The 26,991-nt window shown below is 42.3% G+C and overlaps 1 protein-coding gene across 17 annotated transcripts in view; it reads right to left on the bottom strand.

Moving 5' to 3' along the window:
* Positions 1 to 26,991, bottom strand: part of MACF1 (microtubule actin crosslinking factor 1) — a 362,565-nt gene that overhangs the window by 86,944 nt on the left and 248,630 nt on the right. For all 17 annotated transcript variants that reach the window (XM_087728267.1, XM_087728270.1, XM_087728280.1 and 14 more), the window contains 8 exons: positions 23,400 to 23,556; positions 22,615 to 22,732; positions 19,767 to 19,829; positions 18,725 to 18,966; positions 17,507 to 17,636; positions 15,169 to 15,368; positions 13,176 to 13,671; positions 11,046 to 12,517 (listed from right to left, as the gene is read on the bottom strand). In XM_087728267.1, coding sequence (XP_087584393.1) covers positions 11,046 to 12,517; positions 13,176 to 13,671; positions 15,169 to 15,368; positions 17,507 to 17,636; positions 18,725 to 18,966; positions 19,767 to 19,829; positions 22,615 to 22,732; positions 23,400 to 23,556 — 2,878 coding nt within the window. The remainder of the gene's footprint in view (positions 1 to 11,045; positions 12,518 to 13,175; positions 13,672 to 15,168; positions 15,369 to 17,506; positions 17,637 to 18,724; positions 18,967 to 19,766; positions 19,830 to 22,614; positions 22,733 to 23,399; positions 23,557 to 26,991) is intronic.

Raw genomic sequence — 26,991 nt, 5'->3', positions numbered from 1 at the left:
GCAGACCCTTTCTGAGGACCTGGATAGAGGACCAGTGGTGCCCCCCCCTACTGCTCCTTCCAAAGTGAAATGTGGCAGCCCCCCTGGGGGCCACATTTCAAACTGCTCCTCCCTCCCTTAATGCCCATCTCTAGAGGAGAGACCAGTTTCATTGCAGCCTAAACTCAGGAGTCAAGTACACCAAGATGAAGGTCTACGTCATCTTGATCTTCTATTATTATGAAGGGCTATTTATATGCATATCACACCCTGCTTGTCCTCTCCTTCCCATTTAGCAGATGGAGAGCTAATTTCCAAGTGCACCAGTGCCCCGTTTCTGCCCAGCATCAAAGAAACTATAATATGCTGCCTCTTCTCAGGTTCACTGGATATAAAATACCAAGTTTAATCCAGATGTACATATGCGTGTATTTGTGCACATGTTTGTCAGTCTTTTCACTCCCGTCATCAGAGAAAAAAAGACGGGGTGGGATGAGAATTGTGATCTCTGCAGGATTTAGAAACATCCAGGACTGGACTTTGCAGTGTTAAAAGAACAACTGACCAGCACTTCAGAAGTGAAGAATAAGTGAAAATATACACATTCTGTATTATTTCACAAGAAAGAGAGATCTTCAGCAGCAGCAGCAGCAGCAAAGAATGGATTGGATGAAGGGCATTGCATACAGGTTTACAATAGTTCGTTTAATGACCGTTCAGTTACAATGGCACTGAAGACATGACTAGTTTTCACATTTACGACTGTTGTAGCATCCTCATGGTCATGTGATCAAAATTAAATACTTGGCAATTGATTCATATTTATGATGGTTGCAATGTCCCAGGGTCACATGATCCTCTTCCCCAACCTTATGACACAGTCAGTGGGGAAGCCAGATTCACTTAACAACAGTTTGACTAATTTAAGAACTACAGTGATTCACTTAACAACTGGCAAGAAAGGTCATAAAATGGGGCAAACTCACGTAGCAAATGTTTCACTTAGCAACAGAAATTTTGGGCTTAATTGTGGTTGTAAGTCGAGAACTACCTGTAGTATTTACCTAATCAAGGACAAAGGTGCAAGAGTGAGTTTACATTTAATGATGTGCTAGTTTGAAAAAATAATAATGAATTAAGCGTTCGGGATGATAACCCCAGGGAGAATCATATATATATATATATGGATATATATGTATATATATATACACACACACATATATATATATGGATATATATGTATATATATATACACACACACACACACACACATACATACATACATATACATATACATATACATATACATATACATATACATATACATATACATATATACATATATACATGTATGTTGTATTTGTGCTGATAAATAAATCTAAATATATATATTTATATGTATACATATGTACATATACATATGTATATGTATACATATACATATGTACGTATACATATACATACGTATACATATGTACGTATATACATACGTACATACACACGCATGCATGCTTCTCCCTGGGTTTATCATCCTGAATGCTGCCCTCCTGAATATATAACCTGCCTTTATTGTTTTTATAAATAAGTCAAGGTGGTAAACATATCTAGTACTCCTTCCTCCTACCAGTTTTTATTTAGTTTTTATTCATTTATTTATTCAATTTCTGTAACCACCCATCTCAGTCAATGACTCTGAGAGTCTTACAATTCAAAAAATACATTATGACTAAAAATACTAAAAACTTTAAAAACAAGCAAAAGCATTAAAAACGTCCAAATCAAATAGATGTAGGAGAAAGATACTTGGTCAGTTAGCAACAGAGCCAGGAAAAGGGGTCCTTAACACATTCAGCATCCCAAGCACGGGGAACTAGAACTCTCAATCCCCTGGTGATTGGCCCAAAATCACTCAGCTGGCTTTCATGCTTCGGTGTGACTAGAACTTTTAGTCTCCTGGTATCCAACCTGGTGTCTTTATTACTAGACCAAACTGGCTCTCCAATTTGAAGAAATAGACAGGAGTTGAAATAAACACCAGGACCCCTTGGCCAACTTGGGCTGGATGCCTGTCTCCCAGTCCCAGCCTGGGCTGGACAGGGCTGCCTTCAGCTCCAGATCTCTCTTGCATCCTGTAACTCTTGGATACCATGCCAGAAGGGTGAGTAAACAGCTGTGCAATGATAAGTATTTTATTGGGGGATGCTGATACTCAAAATACCAAGCTGGCAGCAGAAGCAGCAACCTTTCAAGTGGGCTTGGAAAACATCCAACGAGGAAAACAAAATAGTTAGCCACCCCCAGCTGTTCCAAACTGGACTGGAAGGAGCCAGGGGACATTAAGGAAGAGTTAAAAATATGTTCAGATGGGTCACCTGATCAGGCAAGGAGGCAGATCATGAAAGATGCAAAGAAGAAGCTTTCTCTTGGAGCCTCCTGCTCTTCTGAAAGACCAGACAACAAAGGAACCAGAAGACTGGCAGATGCCCTTCCCTCCTCCAACTGTCCTGAATGCTTCCTCAAAAGAAGAAGGGAGGGTTTCAAATCAACAAGTTTTGGGGAGCTTAGATTTAAATCCTTGTCCTGCAGTGAAACTTGCTGGATATCCTGCCTAATAAAACACCCCCACCTTCCACCCCCAATTAATGTTTCCCAGGAAAGAGAAAAGAAGCCAACAGCAGAAACCCCCAAAGCTGGACCAGAGCAATCTGGCCTGCCTGCCTGTTTTCCATGGTAGAATGAGGACACCCCTCTTTGAGAAGTCTGTAACTGCTCACAAAAGCAATGGCCCTGCCTATCCTCGGTGCCCCGTGGCCAACCATGGCTTGTTTTTCTTTCTTACAAAGCTCTCCCCACCATTTCTTGGGGCAAATCCCACATTCATTAAATATTATTCAGAGAATAATATTTCTCCTGTCTTAGATTTACTAGGCAATTTGCTATTCTATTATTGTAACAGATAGAAAAAAGCACGGGATCTTTTCTGAAATCCCCACTTCAAAAGTGAGTTTGTCACTCCCTTCTCCCAAGGATTAAGGAAAAGCAAAAGGAAAAAAAAATGGCCAGGATCCCTGGCAATAATGAAGAGGAATGGTCTAAAATTATGGGTACCACCCAGGAAGGGTCCAACTGCTGAAGCAGCCAATCAGAGCCTTCCCAAGAAGCTCATTCCTCCGCTATTTCCCAAGAGTTTAGTCTCTTTGGGTAGCACATTAATAGATTTCCAAAGAGAGATCACAGAGTGAACCAGGGACATGAAGACGAGGACTGAGAGACAGGAGGGTCCCAAGAACTCTGCTGTGCATGGACTGGAAAGGAATCCAACATCTGGAATGAATTCAATCTGTGCCCTCGCACCAAGACAAGAATCGCAGCAGATAAGGCAGGACTGTATTTCACGGCCTCAATGCATAAAGTCAACTCCTCATTCCTGAAGGTGACTTCCACTGCATCATGGTCGCTGGAGGGATGGAATCAATCCTTTTTCAAAAGGCACTGCATAAACAGAAGGAATTGTTATTCAAAAGGTCTGTTTGAGACAAACTTGTTGAGTCACTTTCTTGGAGCAGACAGACACATTGCAACTGCCAAAAGGCTTCAGGATTTCCTTTTGGAGACTGGAAGGGCTGGGTCCAGAAATCAGTGGAATACTTTTCCCAGAGGTAATAGTAGCAATATAAAAATTAACATAGGAAAGGTCTAAGAAGGGGGAAAGGAATGTGAGAAAGTTCATAAGGCCCATATTCACAAGATTACATCCAGCTGGACAAAGCATATCTAGGTTCTAGCAATTATTTCCAAGATTCTGAAACAAGCTGAGAGGAGGCTATAACGGATAGACCTTCAAAATTTAAACCTGATCATTTAAGTATTCAAACACTTTACAAAAGCTTTACAAATAATGAAATCAAGGCAGATGAATGAAAAAAACAGGGAGATTGTTATAGGGAACACCATTATCTGAAAGCCATGCACAGTAGAGTTCCATAGATAGCTCAGATCCAAGAATGCAGATGGCAAACACAACTGTGCAATTCCACCTCTGGGGAAATATATGGAAAGGGATGGTGGGAGATACAATGTGGGCTTCTGCTCATTTCCAGAGAGAGTTGTCAAGGGAACTTTTGATAGGGAAAATGGCAGAACCTGGTGGCATCTTAAAAATTATTGCAGAAGCTTCTGTGGGTTACAGTCATGACTCCTCATTGCTTTAATTTCTAGCTGATATCTCAGGTTGTTTCTTAGGGGTCTTGTGGAAATTTATCCTTTTATTTAAAAAAAAACAGTACTGGGGATATTTAACCAAAAGGGGAGGGTGGAAGGGGAAAGGAGAAGGAGAAGCAGAAGAAGTTGTGTGTGAATGAGCCAGCCTTAGCAAAGGTCCCACTTGGTCCACTCTGTCAAACAGCCTTTGCATAATGCATAGGCAGCCTTATTTGTTACAGAAATGGGAAGAGCGCAGGAACCATTCAGAAATTCATTCATGTCTTTACACAAAGGGATAAAACAGTCCAACCTATCAAAAACAGCACCACAAAAATCAGATTAGAAACACAAGTTGAAATAGGGAAGAAAATGGTAAGTGAGCACCTGTCTACCCTAGACGAGTTCAAATCACCAAGACCGGATGGATTACACCCCAGGGTTCTGAAGGAACTGGCAGACGAGATCTCAGAACCACTGAACTATATCTTGCAGAGATCCTGGAGCACGGGGAACTACCAGAGGACTGGAAAAGAGCTGATGTGGTTACCATCTTCAAAAAAGGGGAAAAAACAGATCCAGGAAACTACAGACCTATCAGCCTGACCTCAATACCAGGAAAGATTCTGGAAAAGATAATCAAGCAACGAATTAGCGAACACCTAGAAGCAAACAAAGTAATAGCCAAAAGCCAACAAGGGTTTGTCAAAAACAGATCATGCCAGATTAATCTTACTGCATTCTTTGACAAAGTGACAAAATTAGTGGACCAGAGGAATGCCATCGATATAGTTTACTCGGACTTCAATAAGGCATTTGATAAGGTAGACCATAACCTACTACTAGATAAAGTAGAAGAATGTGGGTTGGACAGCATCACCACCAGATGGATTCGTAACTGGCTGACCAACCACACTCAACGTGTACTCAATGGAACTGCATCTACATGGAGGGAAGTATGCAGTGGAGTACCCCAAAGCTCTGTTTTGGGTCCAGTACTCTTCAGCACCTTCATCAATGATTTGGATGAGGGAATAAATGGGGAACTCATCAAATTTGCAGATGACACCAAGCTGGCAGGAATAGCCAACATTTCACTCCAGAAGACAGGCTTAAGACACAAAAGGATCTTGACAAACTTCAACATTGGGCACTATCTAATAAAATGAAACAGAGGGATAGAATCAAGATCACGTGAAGTGTTCATACCACTTTATAAGGTCTTGGTAAGGCCACACTTGGAATACTGCATTCAGTTTTGGTCGCCACAATGTAAAAAAGATGTGGAGACTCTAGAAAGAGTGCAGAGAAAAGCAACAAAGATGATTAGGGGACTGGAGACTAAAACATATGAAGAACGGTTGCAGGAACTGGGTATGTCTAGTTTAATAAAAAGAAGGACTAGGGGAGACATGATAGCAGTCTTACAATATCTCAGGGGTTGCCATAAAGAAGGGGGAGTCAAACTATTCTCCAAGGCACCTGAGGATAGAACAAGAAGCAATGGATGGAAACTAATCAAGGAAAGAAGCAACTTAGAACTGAGGAGGAATTTCCTTACAGTTAGAACAATTAATCAGTGGAACAGCTTGCCTCCAGAAGTTGTGAATGCCCCAACACTGGAAATCTTTAAGAAGATGTTGGATAACCATTTGTCTGGAATGGTATAGGGTTTCCTGCCTAGGCAGGGGGTTGGACTAGAAGACCTCCAAGGTCCCTTCCGACTCTGCTATTGTATTGTAATTTATTCATAAAATCTGCCCCGCCCACCACAGAGCCTGCCTAGGTAATAGGCGGGTGAGGGGAGGAAGCTCTGAATCAACCCTTTCTTCCTCCTGCCTCATGTCCGCCTCCACTCAATGACTCCATTGTTTGCCCAGCTCCAGTTCTGCCAAGAGCAGGCAGGTGTTTGTAAGCTTTCTGGCTAAATGAAGCCACCTGGAAAATCTGCCTTCCCTTTCATCCCCCTTCGAGCCACTGGCCTTTGTTTCTTCGACTTTTAGACAAAGCTGGCAAAGGATGCAGCTGAAGAGCCCTGAGGAGGAGAGGGCTGGCGCTGGGATTGGGGTCAGCGTAATTGCCAATGGCTTTCAAACAGGACCTTCTTTCTTTTGCAACAAAGACAAGCTCTGAAACAGGAAACAATTGCTGCTTCCTCCACCGAGCATTTCTAGCTGGCATTGGCCCTCTCTGGTGGGATTGCAATCTGTGGGGATGGTGTAGAAGCCCCATACCATCAAAGAGGAGAACGGGGCTCTGACTCTTAAAATAGGGGGGGTGAGTGCAAGAGGTGCGGCTGCTTCCCTCCCCAATGGGGCTGCTAGCAAAGGAAGAGGAGAGATGTGTGTCCATAGCCTGCATCTCTAAGGCCGCATGGTAGCCTGGAGCTTCCTGTGCAGCCCAAGCACACTAAAATCCTATTATTCCCTGGCATTTTGAGTTTAGAAGCACAATGAAAATGTCATATTATCCCCCAAATAGTTATTAAGACCAATGAATCCTTCCAAACAGGGAAAAATTGAAGGAAAAGCTTCATATCTTTGTATGTTTCTGTCATTTTGTCCTAACCATAAGACTGAGCTATAAACTAGGGGCTACTGACCACAATAGCTGAGTTCACACACTGCACTAAGCAAAACCCTGATCACAGCAGAAGGCAATGCACTCATGTCAGCTGCAGTAGCCCGTAGATGACAAAGCAGGAGCTTTTCTCCAGCCAACATTTGGAGCCATTTCCCCTCTTCCTCGCCAAGTGCAACTTGTTCCAGTTGCTGCTTCCCATACCCCCTTTGCTCTCTCTGCTCCACCCAAGCTCTGCCTCTCTCCTTTCCCCAGACCAGAGCACTCAGCTGGCTGGAAGAGAAGGGAGCCACGTGTCCCAAAAACTGCATGTGAAGAACATTTCTGAAAAGCTCCGCCTGGAAGTTTAAAGCTGGATCCCATTCAAAGCCGCATCCCCTGAGAAAAGTGGGGTTCGCTTCACTCCTCCAAGAGATAGAAACCCAATTGCCTGCTCTAGGTTGGCCACAAGTAGAATAAACACAGGGATCCTCTGCAGGGCTGGAGAAAACGAGCAGCCGAGGGCCTGGGGGAAGATCCTGGAAGCCTGTGCATTACTCAGCCCGCCCACCAAACACCTACTCCATTGCCAAGGGCAGAGAATTTCACTATTTTGATAGCTCTGAAAAAACTGCAACTTGCCTCCAAGACGGCCTCCCCCCCACCTTCCTAACACCTCCTTGTACAATATGCAATTTTCCCTTCAGCTCCTGCAAAACAGGGTCCGTGAAACCAGCAGCCAATGTGCCTTCATCCAGGCTTGTTTGAATCTATACAAGTTTTCCTTTAAAACAGCAACAGAGGAATTTGGATTTAACACCACCACAACAGCCTAAGTTTCACAAGCCATGACCCCATTTCCCCACTGAGTTCCTCCTCCCAACCCAAATCATGAAAATGCTCCGTCCTGCTCAGGATGTCCACTCACGTAACCCTCTCAGGTGCAAAATCCACCCTTATTTGTCCCTCCTGTTGTCTCAACCTACTTTCAGCTCCAACCAAGCTTCCGCTGAAGTCCCTCCACCCGTTCAGCCAGGGGCCGATGGAAGCTCCTGCTTCACTGCTTCCTTCCCCACTGGGCTGCTTCTTTCTGTCTGGATAGGAAAGAGCTGCCAACCCAAGCTGGTGAACCTTGGGGGGGGGGGATTTTCCCAATTGGATTTTCCTGTCCCATTAAGGGAGCCCTTGGCTCTACCTTTGAACCAATCTATGCCTTGATTCTTCCAAGACTATGTCAACCAATTAATATCCATTCACAAGAACATCATTTCAACAAGGCAGATTTGCTTAATTGCAGCTGAATTACATAACAATGATATGATTTGCAAATACCTGAGCACTGACTTTTACTTGTTATCCATCAAAATCCCACAAACCTTATTCTTTGAAAACGTGCATCCTGAAAGTGAAATTTCATTTTTTCAAATGTGGTTCTGCTTTATTTCGGTGGAAGACAACATTTCCTTAGACTCTGCAGTGCTGAGCTAGAGCTCAGAATATTTCCCAATAACAAATGAAGAAAATCTACATTCAAAATTCTTCCCAGTGCCCCAAATTTCATGAACTCAGTGTTCCCACTTAGTTATTTAGATACAGGGAGGAACTTCAAAATCCACCCAGAGTTTTGGGGTTTCATTCAACATTCTATCATTTTCACGCTAAATTTTGAGGAGTGGATTTCCTGAAATGACACTGTTGCATTAGTTAAGCTGTATTTTTAAAAATGCATTTATTTGGGATGGATATGTAATTGTGCTCAGCATTTGAGGAGACTTCCGTACTTGTATAGCACAGAGAATCCAAGGTGGCTGTTACCAAAAGAGGCCCAGTTAAAAAAACACCTTGCGTTTTCTCAGAATGAAGTTGGCTGAGGGTGGAAAAAGGCAAGAGCTTTACGACAACACCTGTTGAGAAATAGCGGAGCTCTGATGAGCTCGTGAAAAGTCAGCCAGACAAACTGCTGTCAAGGGATCTTCGGATTGGAACCGTCTTGGAGGGACAGGGAAGAAGGAGGAGGCATCTCAGATGACCAAGAGGAACCGGCAGTTCCTCGGTAGGTCAGATGAAAGCTCTCCAAAACTGACAGTGGGGACAGTGGCCATATTTAAATGTCCGCTTTAATGTTGGGGCAACCGGACCAAGCTGTTTGTGCAGGAGTGGTGTCGGAAGAGAGTGTGAAAACCAGGTGAGTGATTGACCAACTTACAGAGAAGAAGAAAATCTGATTTATCTTAAAAAGGGTCCCGGAGCAGAATTAGCGGCTAACTGGCTCTCAGGGAATTTTATTGAAGAAAAAAGAGGCAGCAGAAGTTAAAGCACCAAAGCCTCAAAGGATTTTCTCTTCAGCAGTTTGGAAGTGAAGAAATTAACTAACCAAAGAAAGAGCCCTGGGGGAAGTCCTTTTTCTCCTTATTTTATTTTATTTTATTTTTTGTAGGCTTAAAGTGCTTTTGACAGCTATTGACAGTCAGCTGTTGGATTGTATTGCGGTTTGGAAAGAGCCATCTAGCAGCCAGCAGAAAGTACTACAGCAGCAAATGAGAGAAAAAGAAAAAGAAGTGAGAGTGCAGCTGTGACCCTTGGCTATACAAAGAGATACCTTGAAACAGTGAGAATGTTAAGGAGTATCTGTTTTTGTAAGATTGTTTGACTGCAAATATCTATAGCTGTGGAAAAGAAAGAAAACTTCAACTTGGACTAGAGTGGATTAATTCTAAAATTGAGCAATAGAACTTGGAAGACCCTAAATTTGCAATTAAATGTGATATAACCCCAAAATTTAAAAAATCTATTAAAATAGTTAAACTTGTATGATGGAGATTTGGATGTATGATGAATTATTTGGGATGCTGAAAGGCGGGTATGAAACATTAATTGGTAAAAAAAAGCTAAAAAATCAAAAGGAACATACAGAACAAGAAATGGGAGAAGAGGAGGTAAAAGAGGGCACAAATGAGGTACAGGAAGATAATCTGGAAGAAAGAAGAATTGAAAATAAAATGCAGATAGAAGATTTCCCTGGCATTTACAGTCACAAAGAAAAAGCAGACAAAGGGGAAGAAATCAGAAAATAGAAAGGAAAGCAGGAGAACAGGGAAAACCCTGGGGAAAGTTATTAATAATAAAAGTACCGGTAAATATTCTGAAGAAAAGATACAATGACCACACAAATAGGAAAAAGAAAAAGAAGTTAGGGGAAAGGGGGAGAAGAAGAAAAAGAATTAAAAGTGGAATTTTGAGAGCCCAAGAGAAAATTATTAAAAGATGAAGAAAGGGAAAGAGAGTCACCAAAGATAATATAGTAAGATTGGTATTGTTATGTAACTAATTAAGAATAAAGAAACTATAGTATATTGTTAATTGTAGAAAAAATTGAAAGAAACACTCTGTATGTTTAAATTGAATTAGAGGATACATGTTGTTTATAGCAAAATATACCAATGGAGAAAATTAGAAATGAAAATTTGGTGTAATTTTGAAGGGGCAATTGAAGAAGATATTGTTTATTAAGAAAAAATAACTATAAAGATGAAAAATAATGGAAGAGAATAATTTGGCTGAAAGTGAAAACAAAACTATGATGTAAAATGGACTATGTAAGGAAGGTGTAAAAGAAAAGATCCAGACAATGCTTTGTCCTACAATATGTATAATTTGTATTAAAAAATAAAAAACCTTGAATTAAAAAAAAAGAAATAGGCTGAAAGGTTTGCCTAAACAAAGGTTGAAACGCTTAGAAAAACCCGAGGAAACCCCTAGAATCCCTGTGTCCCAAGGTTCCTTATAGGCAGCTAGAAAGGCCTCCAAAATCTGGACCAGAATCTGACTCAAATCAGAGTCCAAGGGTCAGAAGGAATGATTCTGAAGCCATCCAGCCCAATCCTCCACTCAGCAGGATTACAAATTACAGCATCCGCAAGTGATGCTGTTTTGCCTCTCTTCAAAACATGTATTGGTGTAACTATTTTTCACAAAAACATGTAAATTATTTTCCTTTTATTACATGGAATGTGTCAAACATCAAACTTAATATAAAAGTACGCAAACACAAGTATTCTAAACAAATGCGTCCTGAGGGGACAATGTTCCTAAAACTACCCAAGTAAATACTGATATGAAAGGCAAATTCACCTCTGGCGAATGACAAGCCACAAGCCATTTTTTTTCCTGCCATATTTCACCACCCAGTCACTGATGTATCCTGGTAATCTCCAGGAAGACGGTAGGCCCCTGAGAAAAGTCACAGACACAATCGGGACTGGACACAGTATGAACAAGGGAGACCTTTAGGATGGAAATGCTCTTACCTTGAAATCTGCCAGCTGCAGGTTGATTACATCCACTTCAGTCCCAACTACCCACTGCAGTGCTTCACCCTCTTCTGCCATAGTGGTCATGTAGTTCAGCTCCTTCAGCTTGTTGTAAAAGTCTTTGACGCGAGCCAGCGTGGTATCCACCTGCTCCAGGCGGCTTTTCCCCCTTTCAGTCAATTTGATGCATTGCTTATTTAAGGTCTCTAGTTCTCGTTTCAGCCCTATGAGATCAGGACTCCCTTCATCATCCAGCATCTGTCTACATTTCTCTTCAGAAACTTGGATATCTAATCTTAAACATTGAAGTTTGCCCAAAAATTCATGGGCATCATCTGCTTGGGACTGGAGGCTGTCCATGTCCCTCCCAACAGGGCCCATGCTATCCAACTCATCATCTAGGTCAGTCAGTTGAGAAAACATTTCCCGAACACGATTATTAAATAGTCCTATTCCTTCAAGCTTGCTTTCCATGATTTTACAACATTCATTGACTTTTTGCTTCACCCCCTTGAAATCTTGCTGGACAATTTCAGCTTGGTGTAAGAGATGGGAAGAGTCTGATCCATCTGGAGTATCTTCCACGAGACCCTGAGTAAAATTCCTGAGGTAATCCACTTGGGCTTCCAGGGTCTGAAGAGCCTCCTGTTGAGCTCTCAGTTTTTCCAAATTTTTACTACTACAGGCCTGAGGGCCAAGAGCTTCATAGATCTCCAGCTGATGCTTTGTCCCTTCTAGTTTCTTTTCAATGTTCCTAAAACTTTCTTGGAACTCCTTGAGCCTTTGAGACATCTCTTCAAGGGACTCGGTCTTGGCTTGGAGCTCCTCTGTTATAGCATCCATCTTCTGGTTGATCTCTGCTTTCTCATCTCTAATGTCATCTTCATCTATTTCTGATGCATCAATAAGGATGTCAGCAGCACTATTCAGCATCTCTAGAAGGGAGCGCCGTTTTGCTACATCACTCAACATGGCCTTTGACCTTAGAAGAGCGGCTTCCAGTTGTACGAGATCCAGAGTGACTTCTAACTCTGACATCTTTGACCTACAATCCTCCACCCAAGGGAAAAGGTCTTCCACATGGCGCTGGTATTTCTGGGCCTTCTGTAAGCAGTCCTTAAGTTTGGAGTGCCGACTGGCAATTTGTTTGCTCAGCTCCTCCCAGTTTGCTTTCAAGCTAACCAGTTGGCTTTGCAAGGTTGCCTTCTCTTCTCCAGGTTGAGCAGAGAGGAGCAAAGATTCCTCCTCTGCCATGATCATTTCATAGGAGCCACTATGTTGGTTTAGGCTCTTTTGGGACTCTTCCTGCTCTTGAATCTGAAACTGCAGCCTCTCCAGCTTGGCTGAGATTGGCCCACTCTGTGCCTGCTGCTTCAGCCTGTCCTCTAGCCAAGTGTGGAGCTCATCAAACATCTGCTGGAATTGCTGGGAGTTGGCGAGTGCCGTCTGCAAGTGATTCAGTCGGTCACCTAGAAATGGGAAGGGATGCATGGCTGAAAATATACTTCACAACACAAACTCAAACACCAGTCTTTAAACTTGTCCCGGGGGAAAATATTATACACATTTGAAGCAAGCTACTCTAGGAAATAGAAGCATTTGACACGGGCTGTGCTGTGCTGCCACTCTATTTTTTTCTGGTAGTCAGCTATGGGATTCAGCTATGGGAATTCTAGGACATGCTGTACCAGTCACTATCTTTGGGGAGATGTAACATTACTCATTGTGTGGGTGAGCAATCCTGGAGAAGTGAGAATTTTCTCTCTTTCCCTCTCTATAAAGCATATCGAACCATAATGGGGTTCGGTTTTGACTTGTGTAGTTTTCTTTCTTTGTGAGACTAAAAGAAAAAAAGAACCAGCATTGTCTCCTGGACCACCATACACATCAGAGTGTTTGGGCACTAGATTTACAGCATTGACATGATCTACAGGTTTCTTCCTAGGAGAATATTCACAATGGCTTGACGTGGGCTAATGGCCCTGCTGATTTTAATGTCACCTAAATGTGTACATTAGAAGCTCCTGGGTCCAACTGCACACTACCATCTTCCTACAACTTCTTACTCTTTGAGTCTACATCTCAATTAAATGGTACCGTTCAGTTCAAAATGTGTGAACATTGTACCTGCTAAATCCTCTAGCCCCTTGAGAGGCAAGGCGACAGTTTCCAGGCGCTTCCTGAGTTCATCTTTAAGGTATTGCTCTCCAATGAGACCCGAGAGCTGCTCGCACAGGGCTTGAGCCTCTGTGATCTCCTCTTCCAGCTGCTCCAGCTCAGACCGGATTTCACTGGTTTCCTCCAGCTGCTGCTTCACAGCCTCTGGTTGGGTGCTGATGGCAGGCTGGGTGCTCAGGCGCTGTCCAGCAGCTTTCACTTTCTCAGACAATCCCTGGAGCAGCTCTTGGAACTGGGTGCTCTTGACCACAGCCTGGTCGATTTGACTGGAACGAGAGTTGAGACGTTCCATGAGGCTGGTCCACTTTCTGTTGATAGCCTGGAGCTCCTCCTGCACATGGCTGTGGGATGGAGACTTTTCACCAGGGCTGGTGGGGATTCCCCGGGCTGCATCATTCAGCTGGTCATACTGGTGCTTCCGAGCTTCAAATTCCTTCAGCATGAACTGCAACACAAATATGTATGTGACAGACTAGGGGGATTCAATTACAAAAGTTAAGGATGAAGGGAGAAGGAAAGGATGGGTGCTATTAGCCTCACTATAGTGGGAGTCACCATTTTAAGATCTCAGAAACACACAAAGACAGCCACAAACACACTGTCTTCCCAAATTCCACTACAATAATTATGATGCCTTTTCTGTAAAATAAATTGGTGGTTTTCAAGCATTCTGCTCTTGGGGATTCATCTTTATATGGATTAACATGAAAATGAACTCCCACGCATTGCAAAGGATTCTGAAAAGCATTCTAGTGAGAGCTCTTGCTTTCTGAAAGGTGGGCAAGGAAATTCTTGGAGCCTGGGCAGGGGAGGTTTTCAAAAGACTGCACATGAGGAGGAAACAGGGACTTCAGCCTTATCTCTCTAATGTCACATCAATCCCACCATTAGGGAATCCGTGAAAAAGAAGTCCCCAAATTCACAGAGATTTCATCTTAGTGTGATCAGTAATAAGTGACGACTGGAGTCTATTTCTCTAACTCCTAGGATTTCATAAATGAATCCCATTTTTCCCATTATTCATCCTCATTATTGACATTCCATGTGAATATTGGTTCCTTGATTGTGTACTGCTGTTAGGGTATGGACAATTAGGAGGATGCCCTAGGAATCACTCAATATGTCTTCCACAATGTGTTGGATTGCAACCTCCTATTTTCCAACTACCGTGACCAAAGAAGCAATTCCAGCTACATGAACAGGACTTGGTGGAATGGGAAACAACCCATTGAGGAAGACCATACTTGAGAGCCAAATACATAACAGGCCCAAGGAACATCTTCTTCCAAGAACCTTCAGGATTGAAGCAACAAGTGGCAATATTTATATCTTTAATTAACTAAAGCATCTCCATCTTCAATCAGAAGGAACATTTAATGAGGTGTAAAATATATATAACACTAACTAACAAATCAATTAAGAGCCAAACAAGTTAGTCATAAAAAGTAGGAGTTTAAACTGGCCGACGACAGAGCTAAAAGCACATTTGGCAACTCTAAAGCATCTGAACATGGAGTTTCTGGAAGCTTTGCACAGAAACTGCAGAGGTTGAGCTTTTAATACAGTTCAGATTTTCAAAAATGCTGGGGAGGACGATGGCATTCCAGTACACTGCCTCATTTGTCCTGCTGCTACTCCAGAATATAAACAAGTGGCAGAAAGCGTCAAATGAAGACTTTCCCCCCACCCCTCTTGGTTGACTGGCTACGGACCTTTTAGCAATATGATTTCTTCCAAAAAAGGATGGAGACAAATTAAATATGAGCAAGATGTTAAATAAAGCAGGCATCTGTAAATGAGATCTCTCCTCAATCAGGGCTTGAAGTGAAATTGGAAGTGCTTTGATTGGCCATGCATCCTCCTCAGCCCCCAACTCCATCCACACTCTGCACTCAGTCCAAACACACAAAAAGACAGAAACCAAGACTTTTGCTCTACTCACCTGAACCTGCTGTTTTTGGGCAGTCAGCATATTAGGATCAATGGAGAGTGGTCCCAGCACACTCATCATAAGCTCCTTCTCCATCAGCCAGGGCCTCAGCTGGCCTTCTGCTTCCTGGAAACTTGCCAGTTCATTGGCTGATTTTTCTAGCTTCTGCTGGCGCTCCTCTGTCATCTGCTTGGCATGTGCCCACCTGGAATCTGAACATTGAAATCACCTTGGTTGGGGACATCAGCAACATAATGCAAGAGTAAAATATATCTTGCACAAATCTTTTTGCAACAGCCAATGGCTAAAGAGGAGCCAAGCTACTGAAAATGAGGATGGATCCTGCCTAAACCAATATTTACATCAAGGTTTTTTGTCCTTACATAGACTCATCTTACACCAACATTTTTCAGATGAAAAAAGGCACACCTCTATACCCATCCATGTTTATTGTTCCCCTTTCTCACACCACCATTGCCCAAGAGCCCTTCGCTCTCCATACTGAGGACTCTTTCCTGCTTGCGTATAGAGAAGACATCCATTCTGCAAGACCCAGCCTGCTCTGCAGCATCATGTCCTTTGCTGCCTTCCAGAAGATTCGACTCCTCTAATTGTCTGGATGGGGAAGGACATGCTCACTAGCAACAAGTGCTACCATGCAGGCGATGTGTCTGAGAAGTGGAACACTGGCTCTGTATTTATTTCCCAGGCTGTCACTGAGCTTCTTTCTGGTACTTCATGTCATTGCAAAAGGATTTTGTCCTGCACCAAATCTTGTGGTTATTTCAGCCAGCTCATCCCCAAGACCTCCTGGGACAAGAAGATTGGGGGAAATTGAAATATTTATTTTAAAACCTACCACATTATTATTACTATTGTACTTATTATTATGTTTGGTTTAATGTTGGAAATATTTATTATTTATTTATATAGTAAACTTACATGCTGCACACCTCACATAAAGGTGAATATGCTGCTGCCAAAATTGTTATGGAGCTGTTATGCCATGTTCAAAACTGAGGTTTTGAAGCTACTGTATTTTTCGGAGTATAAGATGCACCGGAGTATAAGACGCACCAAGGTTTTGAAGAGGCATTTTTTTTAAAAAAAAAGTAGGTAGGTAGATAGAGGGATAGACAGGAAGAGAGAGAGAAATACAGTAGGGAGATAGGGAGAGAGAGAGAAGTTAGGGATATATAGATAGATAGATAGATAGATAGATAGAGAGAGAGAGAGAGAGAGAGAGAGAGAGAGAAATAGAAAGATAGAGAGAGAGAAATGCAGTAGATAGGTAGGGAGAGAGAGAGTAGTTAGGTAGGTAGGTAGGTAGATAAAGGGAGAGAGAGAGAGAGAAATACGGTAGGTAGGTAGGCAGAGTGAGTGTGTAGGTAGGTGGGTAGGATAGAGAAAGAGAAATATATATATAGAGAGAGAAATACAGTAGATAGGTAGGGAGAGAGAGAGTAGTTAGGTAGGTAGGTAGGTAGATAAAGGGATAGAGAGAGAGAGAAATAGAGATAGATAGAGAAATACAGTAGGTAGGTAGGGAGAGAGAGAGAGAGAGAGTGTGTGTGTAGGTAGGTAGGTAGGTAGGTAGAGGGATAGAGAGAGAGAGAAATAGAGATAGAGAGAAATACAGTAGATAGGTAGGTATTTCTGCTGCCACAGCACTTGATCAATGTAATTCTCATCAATCAGTTAAAGAGCTTTCCAAAAGGAAAAAAAAGTTTTTGCACTCTGCAAACCTCCCCAAAACGACCTGTTTTTCATGAAAACTGGCCTATTTTTCTTTTCAAAAAAAGGCATGAATAGCCTTGGGGTTTTTTGTAGAGTGCTCCGGGGGGGGGGGCAAAAATGAGCAAAAAACGGCTCGTTTTTTGACAAAAAAAATGCATGCATAGCCTTATGGAGGCTTATAGAGTGCTGCTGGGGCCTGGGGGGCAAAAAACGGCCCGTTTTCTGCTCATTTCTGCCCTCCCCAGCCCCCAGGAGCTCCCTGAAAGCCTCCTAAAGGCTCTGCACGGCCATTTTGGTGAAGGGGCGGGGCTTCAAGAAACAAAAAATGCTGTATTCGATGTATAAGACTCACCCAGATTTTCAGCCTCTTTTCTGAGGAAAAAAGGTGTATCTTATATTCCGAAAAATACGGTATATAAAGAAACAGATATCAATAACATGCTATGTATCCTCCACAGCAGATGGTCATTTCTTCATGGCTCCTGAGGCTGTCACTCTCCCCTCGGTTTACACAATGAGAGGCAGCAAGAAGAAACTCAGGATGACCGGCAGAAACGCTCTGAGTTCTTAATGAGCCCCTGCAGACTTTCTCTGGGATTCCCAGGCTACGTACTTAAGTCTTCCAACATCCTCTTCCAGTTTCTTGCTTCTGGAGAGTCCGGGTATTTCTCCAAGAGTCCAGAGAGCGATTCCTTGGCTGCCTGGACCTTCACGGCATTCTGCTCCAAATCACCCAAAAATGCCTATTCAGAAAGGAGGAAAGCATCAGACTGTGGGACTGATTAAAAGGCAGGAAATGTTTTCCAGGACAAGCTTCCATCCTCTTGATTTCTTCTTCCCTCTGAGGATAGCAGAGGCTGCTGCTAGAACAGTGATGGCTATAATCAGTGATAACCAAAGGTCACCAAAGGCCAGGACCAATGCTTTCAGCCTATTTTAGGCTTTATGAAAAGGTAGCCTTAAGCTTTCTCCAAATCAGAAGTATCATCTACCATACTTAGATGAGAAATTGGAGGTTTCAATGGGTAAAATACAAATAGCAATAGCAGTAGACTTATATACCGCTTCATAGGCCTTTCAGGCCTCTCTAAGCGGTTTACAGAGAGTCAGCATATTGCCCCCAACAATCTGGGTCCTCATTTTACCCACCTCGGAAGGATGGAAGGCTGAGTCAACCCTGAGCCGGTGAGATTTGAACTGCTGACCTGCTGATCTAGCAGTAGCCTGCAGTGCTGCATTTAACCACTGCGCCACCTTGGCTCTAGGCATTCATTTTGCTCCTCACCTGGGCTGAAAAAAATGGGTGTCCCAAAGTCCAGGAGGCCTATGAAACCACAACAAGGGCACTAGTGCACAGAGGCTTGGAAGGCATTCATGTTCTACACATTTTGAGTCTGTGCCCTCACTGGACTGAAAGCCTGTGACCTGAAGCCTGTGCATCTGGAGGGAGGGAATGATTGACCTAAACCTAAATACTGACTGGAACTACTGAATGGCCAGTATTTGAAAAGGATTTAGGCTGCTTTTTGAAGGAACAGCAGCACTTGCAATTGTAATGCCAGAATATATTACAGAGCACCCACAAGTACAACAATGAAATTTCTCTAAAATAGAATTTCAACTATTTGAATAACTACATTATATTTTTGTGGGAGGCATAAAAAGGGGGTTAATAAGCTGAGTTTGATGCTTCAGATCAGCCTCAAATAGAGAATCATTCTCTTGGCTACAAAAGGAGAAGACACTTGCCATATGCTTTACTGAACATTATTATTATAGATGGTTTTAAAAAAGCAAGGAACAGGATTGTATTGATACATGAAAATAAGACCTTATTATGCTCTGCCTGAGCTCTCATTGTGTCCGATTTTGTAGGTGATGAGGAAGCTTCCAGGGCTTTCAAAGCCTGCTCCTTCTCCTCCAACCATGTCAGCACAGAGTTCACCTCCTCTTGGGCCTCCCTCATCTTGTCCAACATGGCTGAGAGCTGCTCAAGACGCCTCCGTAAAGCAGCACCCAGCCCTTCGTACTGCTGGTTCACATCTGACATATCACACTGGATCTCTGTCAGATCTAAGGCAGAAAAAGAACCCAACTGGAATTAGAGGAATTATTTAATTTGTTTAAGGTTATAGATATAAGGGCTCAATGTAATAGTTGTAGATATAAGAGTCTACATATGTTCAGTGCAGTGGTGGGTTTCCATTTTTTTTACTACCGGTTTGCTCGTGCACGCACACAACACTTCTGCATATGCACAGAAGCATTTTGGGCAGATGGGCAGAGCCTCCCATCGCTACCACCTCTACCGGTTTGCCCAATCCAGGCCAAACCGGGAGCAACCCACCTCTGGTTCAGTGTAATAAACAACATGCATGAACAACGTCAAAGGATGCTCCAGGTGAAAGGCCTTCTGCACACTCAGGCTCTGCTTTTCTTAAGAAAAGTGATGATGGAAGAAGAGAGACTTCAGAATTTCTAGAATCTGACCCTCTAGGACAGGGGTGCAGCTTTTAAACTATTCTCTTCCTAAGAATCAGCAAGTGCTTTCTCCCTGCCAGTTTTGCTTAGAGAGCCATAAGAAAGCTTTAAATACTGGATGCATCTATAATTTGCGCTTAGTTAAAAAAAGTTTGAAATAATCTGAGATGAGTGACAAGGAAGGCTTGAGAATGAGTGGAAAAGAACCTTCCAGTTTTACTCCATACATATGACCCCTGACTCTTAAAGAAAGAAACTGCAAGGGTCAAAGCAACTTACTCTCTTTGTCTGAACAATGGGAATGCAAACAAAATTGTTATTGATAGGCTTTATTGCAGTAAGGTAAAGACACACATTTCCAGAAGTATGCACAATTAACTGAATTGCCTCACCTTTGCAAGTGTGATATCCATTTACACTGCCTGTTGAACTACCACCAGCAGGGAGCACAGGACCTGAGCAAAATCATAAGGAGGCAGACATAATGGCATAATAGTATAATATTTTGGAAAAGACACACAGATTGTGCAGCTGGAGCACAACTAACATCCATTCATGCTGCTATAATCTAGCTGGATCAGTGTTTTTCAACCTTGCCAACTTTAGGATGTATGGACTTCAACTCTCAGAATTCCCCAGCTAGCCATATTTAAAATGGCCAACGTTGAGAACATTGAGCTAGATGGTCATTAGCCCTTTAGGGTAGGAGAACCACTTATGAATTATTTTTAATCACACTGAAAAAAACAACTGCTAAGGCATGCCCTTTTTAAACTATCAACGTAAAATGCCATTAACAAAGGTCCAAGCATGAGAGTGAATTCACATTTAATTAGTGTGCAAATACATAAACAGGTTCACGGTCCTGGATTCAAGAGGTTGCATCTTTCTTTCACCAAATGCACAGGAGAAAGAGAGTTAAACCCTTTGAATGACATATACACAGGAGAAGGCTCCCATTTGAAGACAAAGATAGTGGTTGGAATTTTTGTGCTGCCCCCTTAATGCTTTTTTTTTAGTAAAATGAAATCATTCTCGGAGAGACCTGTTGGCTTGGCTGTTCATTTTTGGGCCTGCCTATTAATCCTGCACCCCATTCAAAATGCTTGCTGCTTTCCATTATGAGAACGCTGGCATGGAAGTCCCTGCAATGCTGTGAGCAGCCTAAGGTTATTCTGACATGTTTCACTGCATGCATGTGATTAAGCATTAGAGCACTACCTGCAAAAATAAAGGTAAATGATTATATTGCTCTCACTATTGATATTTCTTCCTTTTGCATTTTATTTTTCTCACTGCAATGTGATCTGTCCAAAGAATGCCTGTTCTGGGGAGCCCCTAAAGGGAACAAGTAAGGTGTCACAGTGAATGCTGCATTTGGAAGGATGCTGCGGCTCGCCTTTCAGTATGCTCAGCCCATGATGTCTTCACTAACACGGCTGTTGTTTTGAGGCCTGATCTGTGTTCCCCGGCAACGGCACAGACACTATAGAGCCCTTGCACACTGTTGCCTTTGTGTTATCATGGGAAGGAGCCCTCTGACCTGGGGAGAAGGGCCATTGCGTATTTTACTTCTGCATAGCGCAAGGCAAACAATCGGAAGCAATTATATAGGGGATGCTCTGCTACCAAGGAATGTAGGGATGTGGCTGACAAAGACCCAAAGGATCAAACTTATTGCACCACGGGAGATCAAAGTGGTTAGGATCCACAGTTTTCTTTTTTTCTCCCCAAGACAAACATTGGAATTTTAAAACATATTAGGTGAAGAACAAAAATCGATCTAGCCAATAAAGAGTTGAAGGCACTACATGGTTAGGGTTAAGGTTAGGGTTTAGTAGTACCTAGAGATTTAATATGGAGAGATATAGAGTTGAAAAAATTAAGGGAAATAGGTGAAATAGATATAGAAACATACTGGTTTAAAAAGAATATGAAAAAATTGCCAGGAGGATTCAAAATCCCTTTTTAAAAAATTAGATAGAATTATGGAATAAATGGAGATGCTAATGCCAGGCATTTCCCCTTTAACACCGGTGTTGGAAATGGAGAAATTCCCTAAGGTTGAATCGAAAGAATGGATTAGTAAACTAAAAGAAAATCAGATATGTAAATGGGAAGATTGGAAGAACAAGATAAAGAATATAACACAACTAAAGAACATTTTAGCAGATATTAAATTAAATAGGTTGAATTTAATGCAATTAGAGAAATGGATAAAAGTGGAAGAAAGATTTGAAGAGAAACACACTTAACAAAATTTGAAATGATTATAAAAAATGTGAGATGAACGAATTGATTGTAAACTTGATAATGGCAGCTAGATTAGTGATGGCTAAATATTGGGGATGAAATTGGGATATTTAAAGAAATGAGTGGTATAATGAAATTTGGAGTATGGCAACAAATGATAAATTATCAACAGAAATTAAATTTAAAAAGGGGGTGATCAAAGCAAATAATTATAATGAAATATGCGGGGGATTTTATAAAATCAGTGTTGGTGGAAGGTAAAGGGAATAAACTTACTCAAGAATATATGTTGCTTTGGAAGGGATAAGGGCATAATTGGAATATGTTGTATATCTTTTCGTTGTTATAGACAAAGAAATATAAAGGTAAAAAAAGGACTCCGGAGGGTGGGGGTGCACTGTAGTATGTGTTTTTTTCTTTTTCTTTCTTTTTTTGTATTCAGATGTATAAGTACTGTATTATTTGTCTTTAATTTAAAAAAAAAACACATGGTGATGACAAAGAGATGGAATTTCTACATATCTACAGTTAATCATGAGGGTCCTCTCCAAACGTTTTGATTCCAACTGTTCTCCCCTCCGGTGGGTATAGCCAATGACAAGGAACTGTGGAAGCTGCAATCTGATTCATCTTTCCACACTAGTCAATTGCCTACTTCTGTCCTACTTTGAGAAGCTAGGATGGCCATCGCACAATTTCATCCTAGTTTTGCTACCTAACATCTTTTCATTGATTGATTAAGTTAGCAATCTTTCTCAAAGCAAAACAATTCCATCCAGAGAGCCTATTCCTCCCTAAGGTCTCTGGCAGTCCACAGGAACACAATATAGGAATGTAAACAGCTTCCCATCTTCCATTTCTGCGAAGAACTGGAGAAAAGTTGGCACAGAACAATTGTGCATCTTTATATTCTTCCTCTTCCAAGCCTACCATAATTGTTATCTAACAAGCAACTAAATTCAGAATGGCAGTTTCTCCATCTCTTACCTGTCTTGAATTGTGCATCTGGAGCTGTAATCTCAATGATTAAATTCTGTAAGGCTGTGCCCCGTTGGTTCATCTCCTCCACAAGAACCCCCTTTGCTAGCCATTCTTCCACAAAGACCTGAAAATAGAACAGAGCAAGTATAAGAACATGGCCACTGGTGGATGAAAAGTCACAAAACTTCATGGCAATTTTTATATTCAACATTCCTTCCCATAATTATTTTGTCTTCTGTCACATTAAAAATGACCACCATGTTTGGGGAAATTCTGGGCTATCCTGAAAGCTGTGAGAGCTGCTTGTGGTCCTGGCTCCCCCCACCTAGGTACCTTTTTTCTTTCAGCTTCTTGTAGGCCAGTTTTTGGGCAGCAGCCAGCCTGTTCCCTCCCTCTGAATGAGCTCTAGACACCTCTTCAAAGCAGGACATCTCGGCAGCTCCCTTCTATAACCTTTTGCCACACAAGGCATGGTAGGCAAGATGCCTGGGGCTGCAGTGACCACCATGACAATGAAAGTGTCAACTCACTTCCAACATGACTTCAAAACTGTGTGGAAGGAGGTGATCAGCAAAGAGGGTAGGATAAGGGGCAGGTGGCTGCCTACCAGGAGGTTGAACCACACACAAAGTGGACTTTGCCACATTACTTTGGGCTTTCATCTTTCAAAGAACTTTTTGCACTAAGTAGCAGTTCCTTGTCAGGATATCTACCAAACTGTGATGAAGCCATGCCCCCCACTTTTCTCATGAGTTTGCTTATATAATGGCTTCTGAACTTTCTCTGCCCACCTCTGTTTGCTGTCTCCGCTTCTCCAACTCATGTGTGCCCAAAGAAGTCTCAGTAGCTGGGATATTCCTCTTTGTTTCTTCCAGCCACTGCCTGAGCGATCCAACCAGTTTTCGGAATACATCCAACTGTTCTTGACAAGACGAAGCTCCTTTTTTCCTGGGAATGGATTAAAAAAGGGGGGGGGCTGTGAAGTACTTATATACTATCAGGCAAGCACAATCACAGCCAGTGGAGGAAGAGGAAGCCATCTCTTATAAGCTGTTGACCAAAGGGACAACCTGCACCTAAGCGTTCTCTCTGTCCACCACTAGGATCCACTGGACCACCCCATTGGTTTACCTGGTTGCTATGAGCCATGCAAAATTGGCAAACTGGCATTCTAATTATTTGGACTGGTTATTAGTTCCATATGTGGAGAAGCATTTTGAGCAGCAGCTATGAACCAGGAACATGCGAGTCCCAGTCCATTTATAGCCTGGACCAAAAATGCCTGGAAACTGCTTGGAGAATCTCACAATTATCACTTCCTCGTAAGAGTAAGAGCCATTTCACATCTTGTTTTTCTCTCCAATGCAGTTTAAGCCTTTAGACAAACTGGGTGCAGAATGAAGGGTTATGGACCTCCAATTCATTTTTGCTTTACTCCTTTGACAATTTGTTTTACTTTCCTGGGTCAACTATAAATGCCACAATTAATTACATTAATATTTTCAACAACCTCAATAATAAAACATTGATTCATCTGTCTCATTCAGTCTTCTTAGTAAATTGAAGCGGCCAATAGAGGAAAGAAGCATCCTGCAAGAAATTATACCTACACCAATTCTAATCTGGCTGTGCAATGTTTCAGATCTTATTCCAGAAATGTATTTCGGTGTACCAGGGAATGGCAATGTAGTATAAGTAACTCTTTAAAGTAGTTGTGACTTTTCCCAGGATTTCACAGTGCCAAATAATCTGAGGAAAAGATGTGGCTTCTTTAAAGATGCTATAGTTCCACCTCAAATCACCTTTTTTGGAATTGAATCCAAAACATCTAGAAAAGCTCTATTGTTTCAAGATTCTTAGGCAACTAGAACTGTGAACACAACACATTCTGGATAATCCTACCTGAATCAATATTATTATTGAAAGCAGTAGTTGTGACAAATAAACAACTTAAGCTAAATACAAAAAGCAGTTAAAGTACATTGTTATAATTCCATGTAAAACTATAAATGATAAAATACATTTCCTTCTAGCAAAATAAAGAGGAAGGTTTAAGCATTATAGTAGTGGCTCCCAAAGTGGGCGGAACCGCTCCCTGGGGGCGGTGGGATGACTTAGGGGGCGGTAAAAGGCAAGGGGGGTGGCAAGAGGGTGGCAGGGGGGCGCTAAGAGGCAGGGGGGTGGCAGGGGGCGCTAAGGGGACAACCCAAAGGGGACATTCTCCCAGTGGTGTCTCAGGCAACTTTCTCTCTTGCTGCACAAGGAAGCGAAGCCAAATTTGTTTATTTAACCTCCCGCTCCAGCCTCCCCCACCCTACTACATTAAGATCCCCGTGCTTCCCATTTCTGCTGGAAGCACGCAGGCCATGTGAGTGAGCAGGCGCGCAAGGCCCCTTGATGATCTGAGTGGAGCCGGGAGGTGCCAAACTGCACCCAGCCGTCCTCACTCCCTCGCGGCTAAGGGTGGGAGCGCCTGAGATGCCACTGGGAGATTGTCCCCTTCGGGTTGCTGTGACAGCAAATTTTAAGAGAAAACGCAGCTGCTGGAATCGGTGTGCCTGCAATTTAATGCTCTCCAAGAAACCTGCATTACTGGGAGCAGCAGAAGAGCAGCGGTGGGCGTCACTGCCACCCCTGGTGTCCAGCATCCTCCTCAGGAGCCTCGAGTTGCAGCCGTTTGCATGTCTCTCCCGAGCTTCTCTCAGGAGATGAAATGGCAGGCACCCCACCCACCCAGCAGATTCTCTGGGTGAAAGGCGAGTGAAGGGTGCAGTGACGGGAGAGGCTGGCGGTCCCTGAAGCCAGCTCTTGAGGAAGGAGGCAGAGATGAGGCCCGGGGCTCTCTTCCCTTCATCTTCCAAGAGCTGCAGGTGGCAGGGAAAACGAGGCTTTTTTGCCAGCTTCCCAGATGGCAAAACAGAATTTTTTGCCAACTGGAAGGTATGTGTGTGTGAGAGAAAGAGTGGGGGTGAGAGAGAGAGAGAGAGAGAGAGAGAGAGAGAGAGAGAGAGAGAGAGAGAGAGAGAGAGAGAGAGAGAGAGAGAGAGAGAGAGAGAGAGAGAGAGAGAATAAAAGGAAGGAAGAGGGAGAGAGAGGGAGAGAGAGAAAAGAGAGAGACAAAGAGAAAGAAAGAAAGAAAGAAAAAAAGAGAAGGAAAGAAAGTAAGTGGGGGAGACAGAGACAAGAAAGAAAGAAGGAACAAAGGAAGGAAGGAAGGAAGGAAGGAAGAGAAAGAAAGAAAAGAAAAAAGAGACACACACACAAGAAAGAAAGAATGGACCGAAGGAAGAAAAAGAAAGGAAAGAAGGAAAGAGAGATATAAGAAAAAAAGAAGGGAGGAAAAAAGAAAGAAAAAGAAAGAGAACATGATCATAATTGAGCCCAAAATTTTGGTTGCTAAGCAAGAGCATTGTTAAATGAGTTTCACCACATTTTACAAGTTGGCCTCTCCCACCCGGTCACATGACCGCCAAGCCATGCCCACAAAATAGGCCACAAAATAGGCCACAGGTACAGAATAGGTTCTAAAAATTTTTGAAACCCACCACTGGTATATGTGTATGTTTGTGAGGGAGAGAAGAAATAATTAAGATCATTGATCTAAAGATGAAAAACTTTAGATAAAAGACAAAAGTGTTATCCATTTTGGGTTTCTTACAAGAACATCTTTTTGTGTAAGTTTGTGATATCTTAATGATATCTGTTGCAGTTTTGTGCTTTGTGATAATACCTTACTAAGATTACTTCTTTCAATATCTACACAGGAATTATCATCTACTAAGAACAGTGAAGTAATTACTAAATTTTACTGAGTTTACTAAGTTACTAGTTACTATGGTTCTTGATAAATGACTATCAGACTTGAAAACCTGGTATCACTGGATCATGTTCAACAATTTTGTTGAATTAACATTAACTAAAAAGGTTTTTAAATTGGATTTTGAATAAATGTGCAATTAATTGTTATAGTTTTGAATTTTACTGTTACTATCTTCCTTCCGACGTGCAAACTGCCGAGTCACATGACCCCCCAGCCACGCCCACCAGGCCACGCCCACAGAACCGGTAGTAAAATAAATTGAATTCCACCACTGGGGGGGGGGCACTGAAGATCAGTTTGTAGCACCAAGGAGGCAGTGGACTGAAAAAGTTTGGGAACCACTGCATTATAGAATCTTTATTTAAATTTTTGACAGGCTGAAGGGTGAAAATTGCCAATTGATGTATTACATTCTGTCTATCAGCATATCTATTATACATGCACATAATAAATGGGGCAGTAAAGAAGAGAATATTTATTTCTTAAATTTTCATACCCTCCTCTCATTCTGCAAAGTGACTCTAAGCAGCTAATATTTGCTGTCTTCTCCTAGCAGAACAAAT

Source organism: Thamnophis sirtalis, unplaced genomic scaffold (genome assembly GCF_051295495.1).
Source record: "Thamnophis sirtalis isolate CommonGarterSnake01/CBP01778 unplaced genomic scaffold, rThaSir2_p1.2 scaffold_13, whole genome shotgun sequence".
Lineage (NCBI taxonomy): Eukaryota > Metazoa > Chordata > Lepidosauria > Squamata > Natricidae > Thamnophis > Thamnophis sirtalis.
This window is presented reverse-complemented; position numbering and strand designations above follow the sequence as displayed.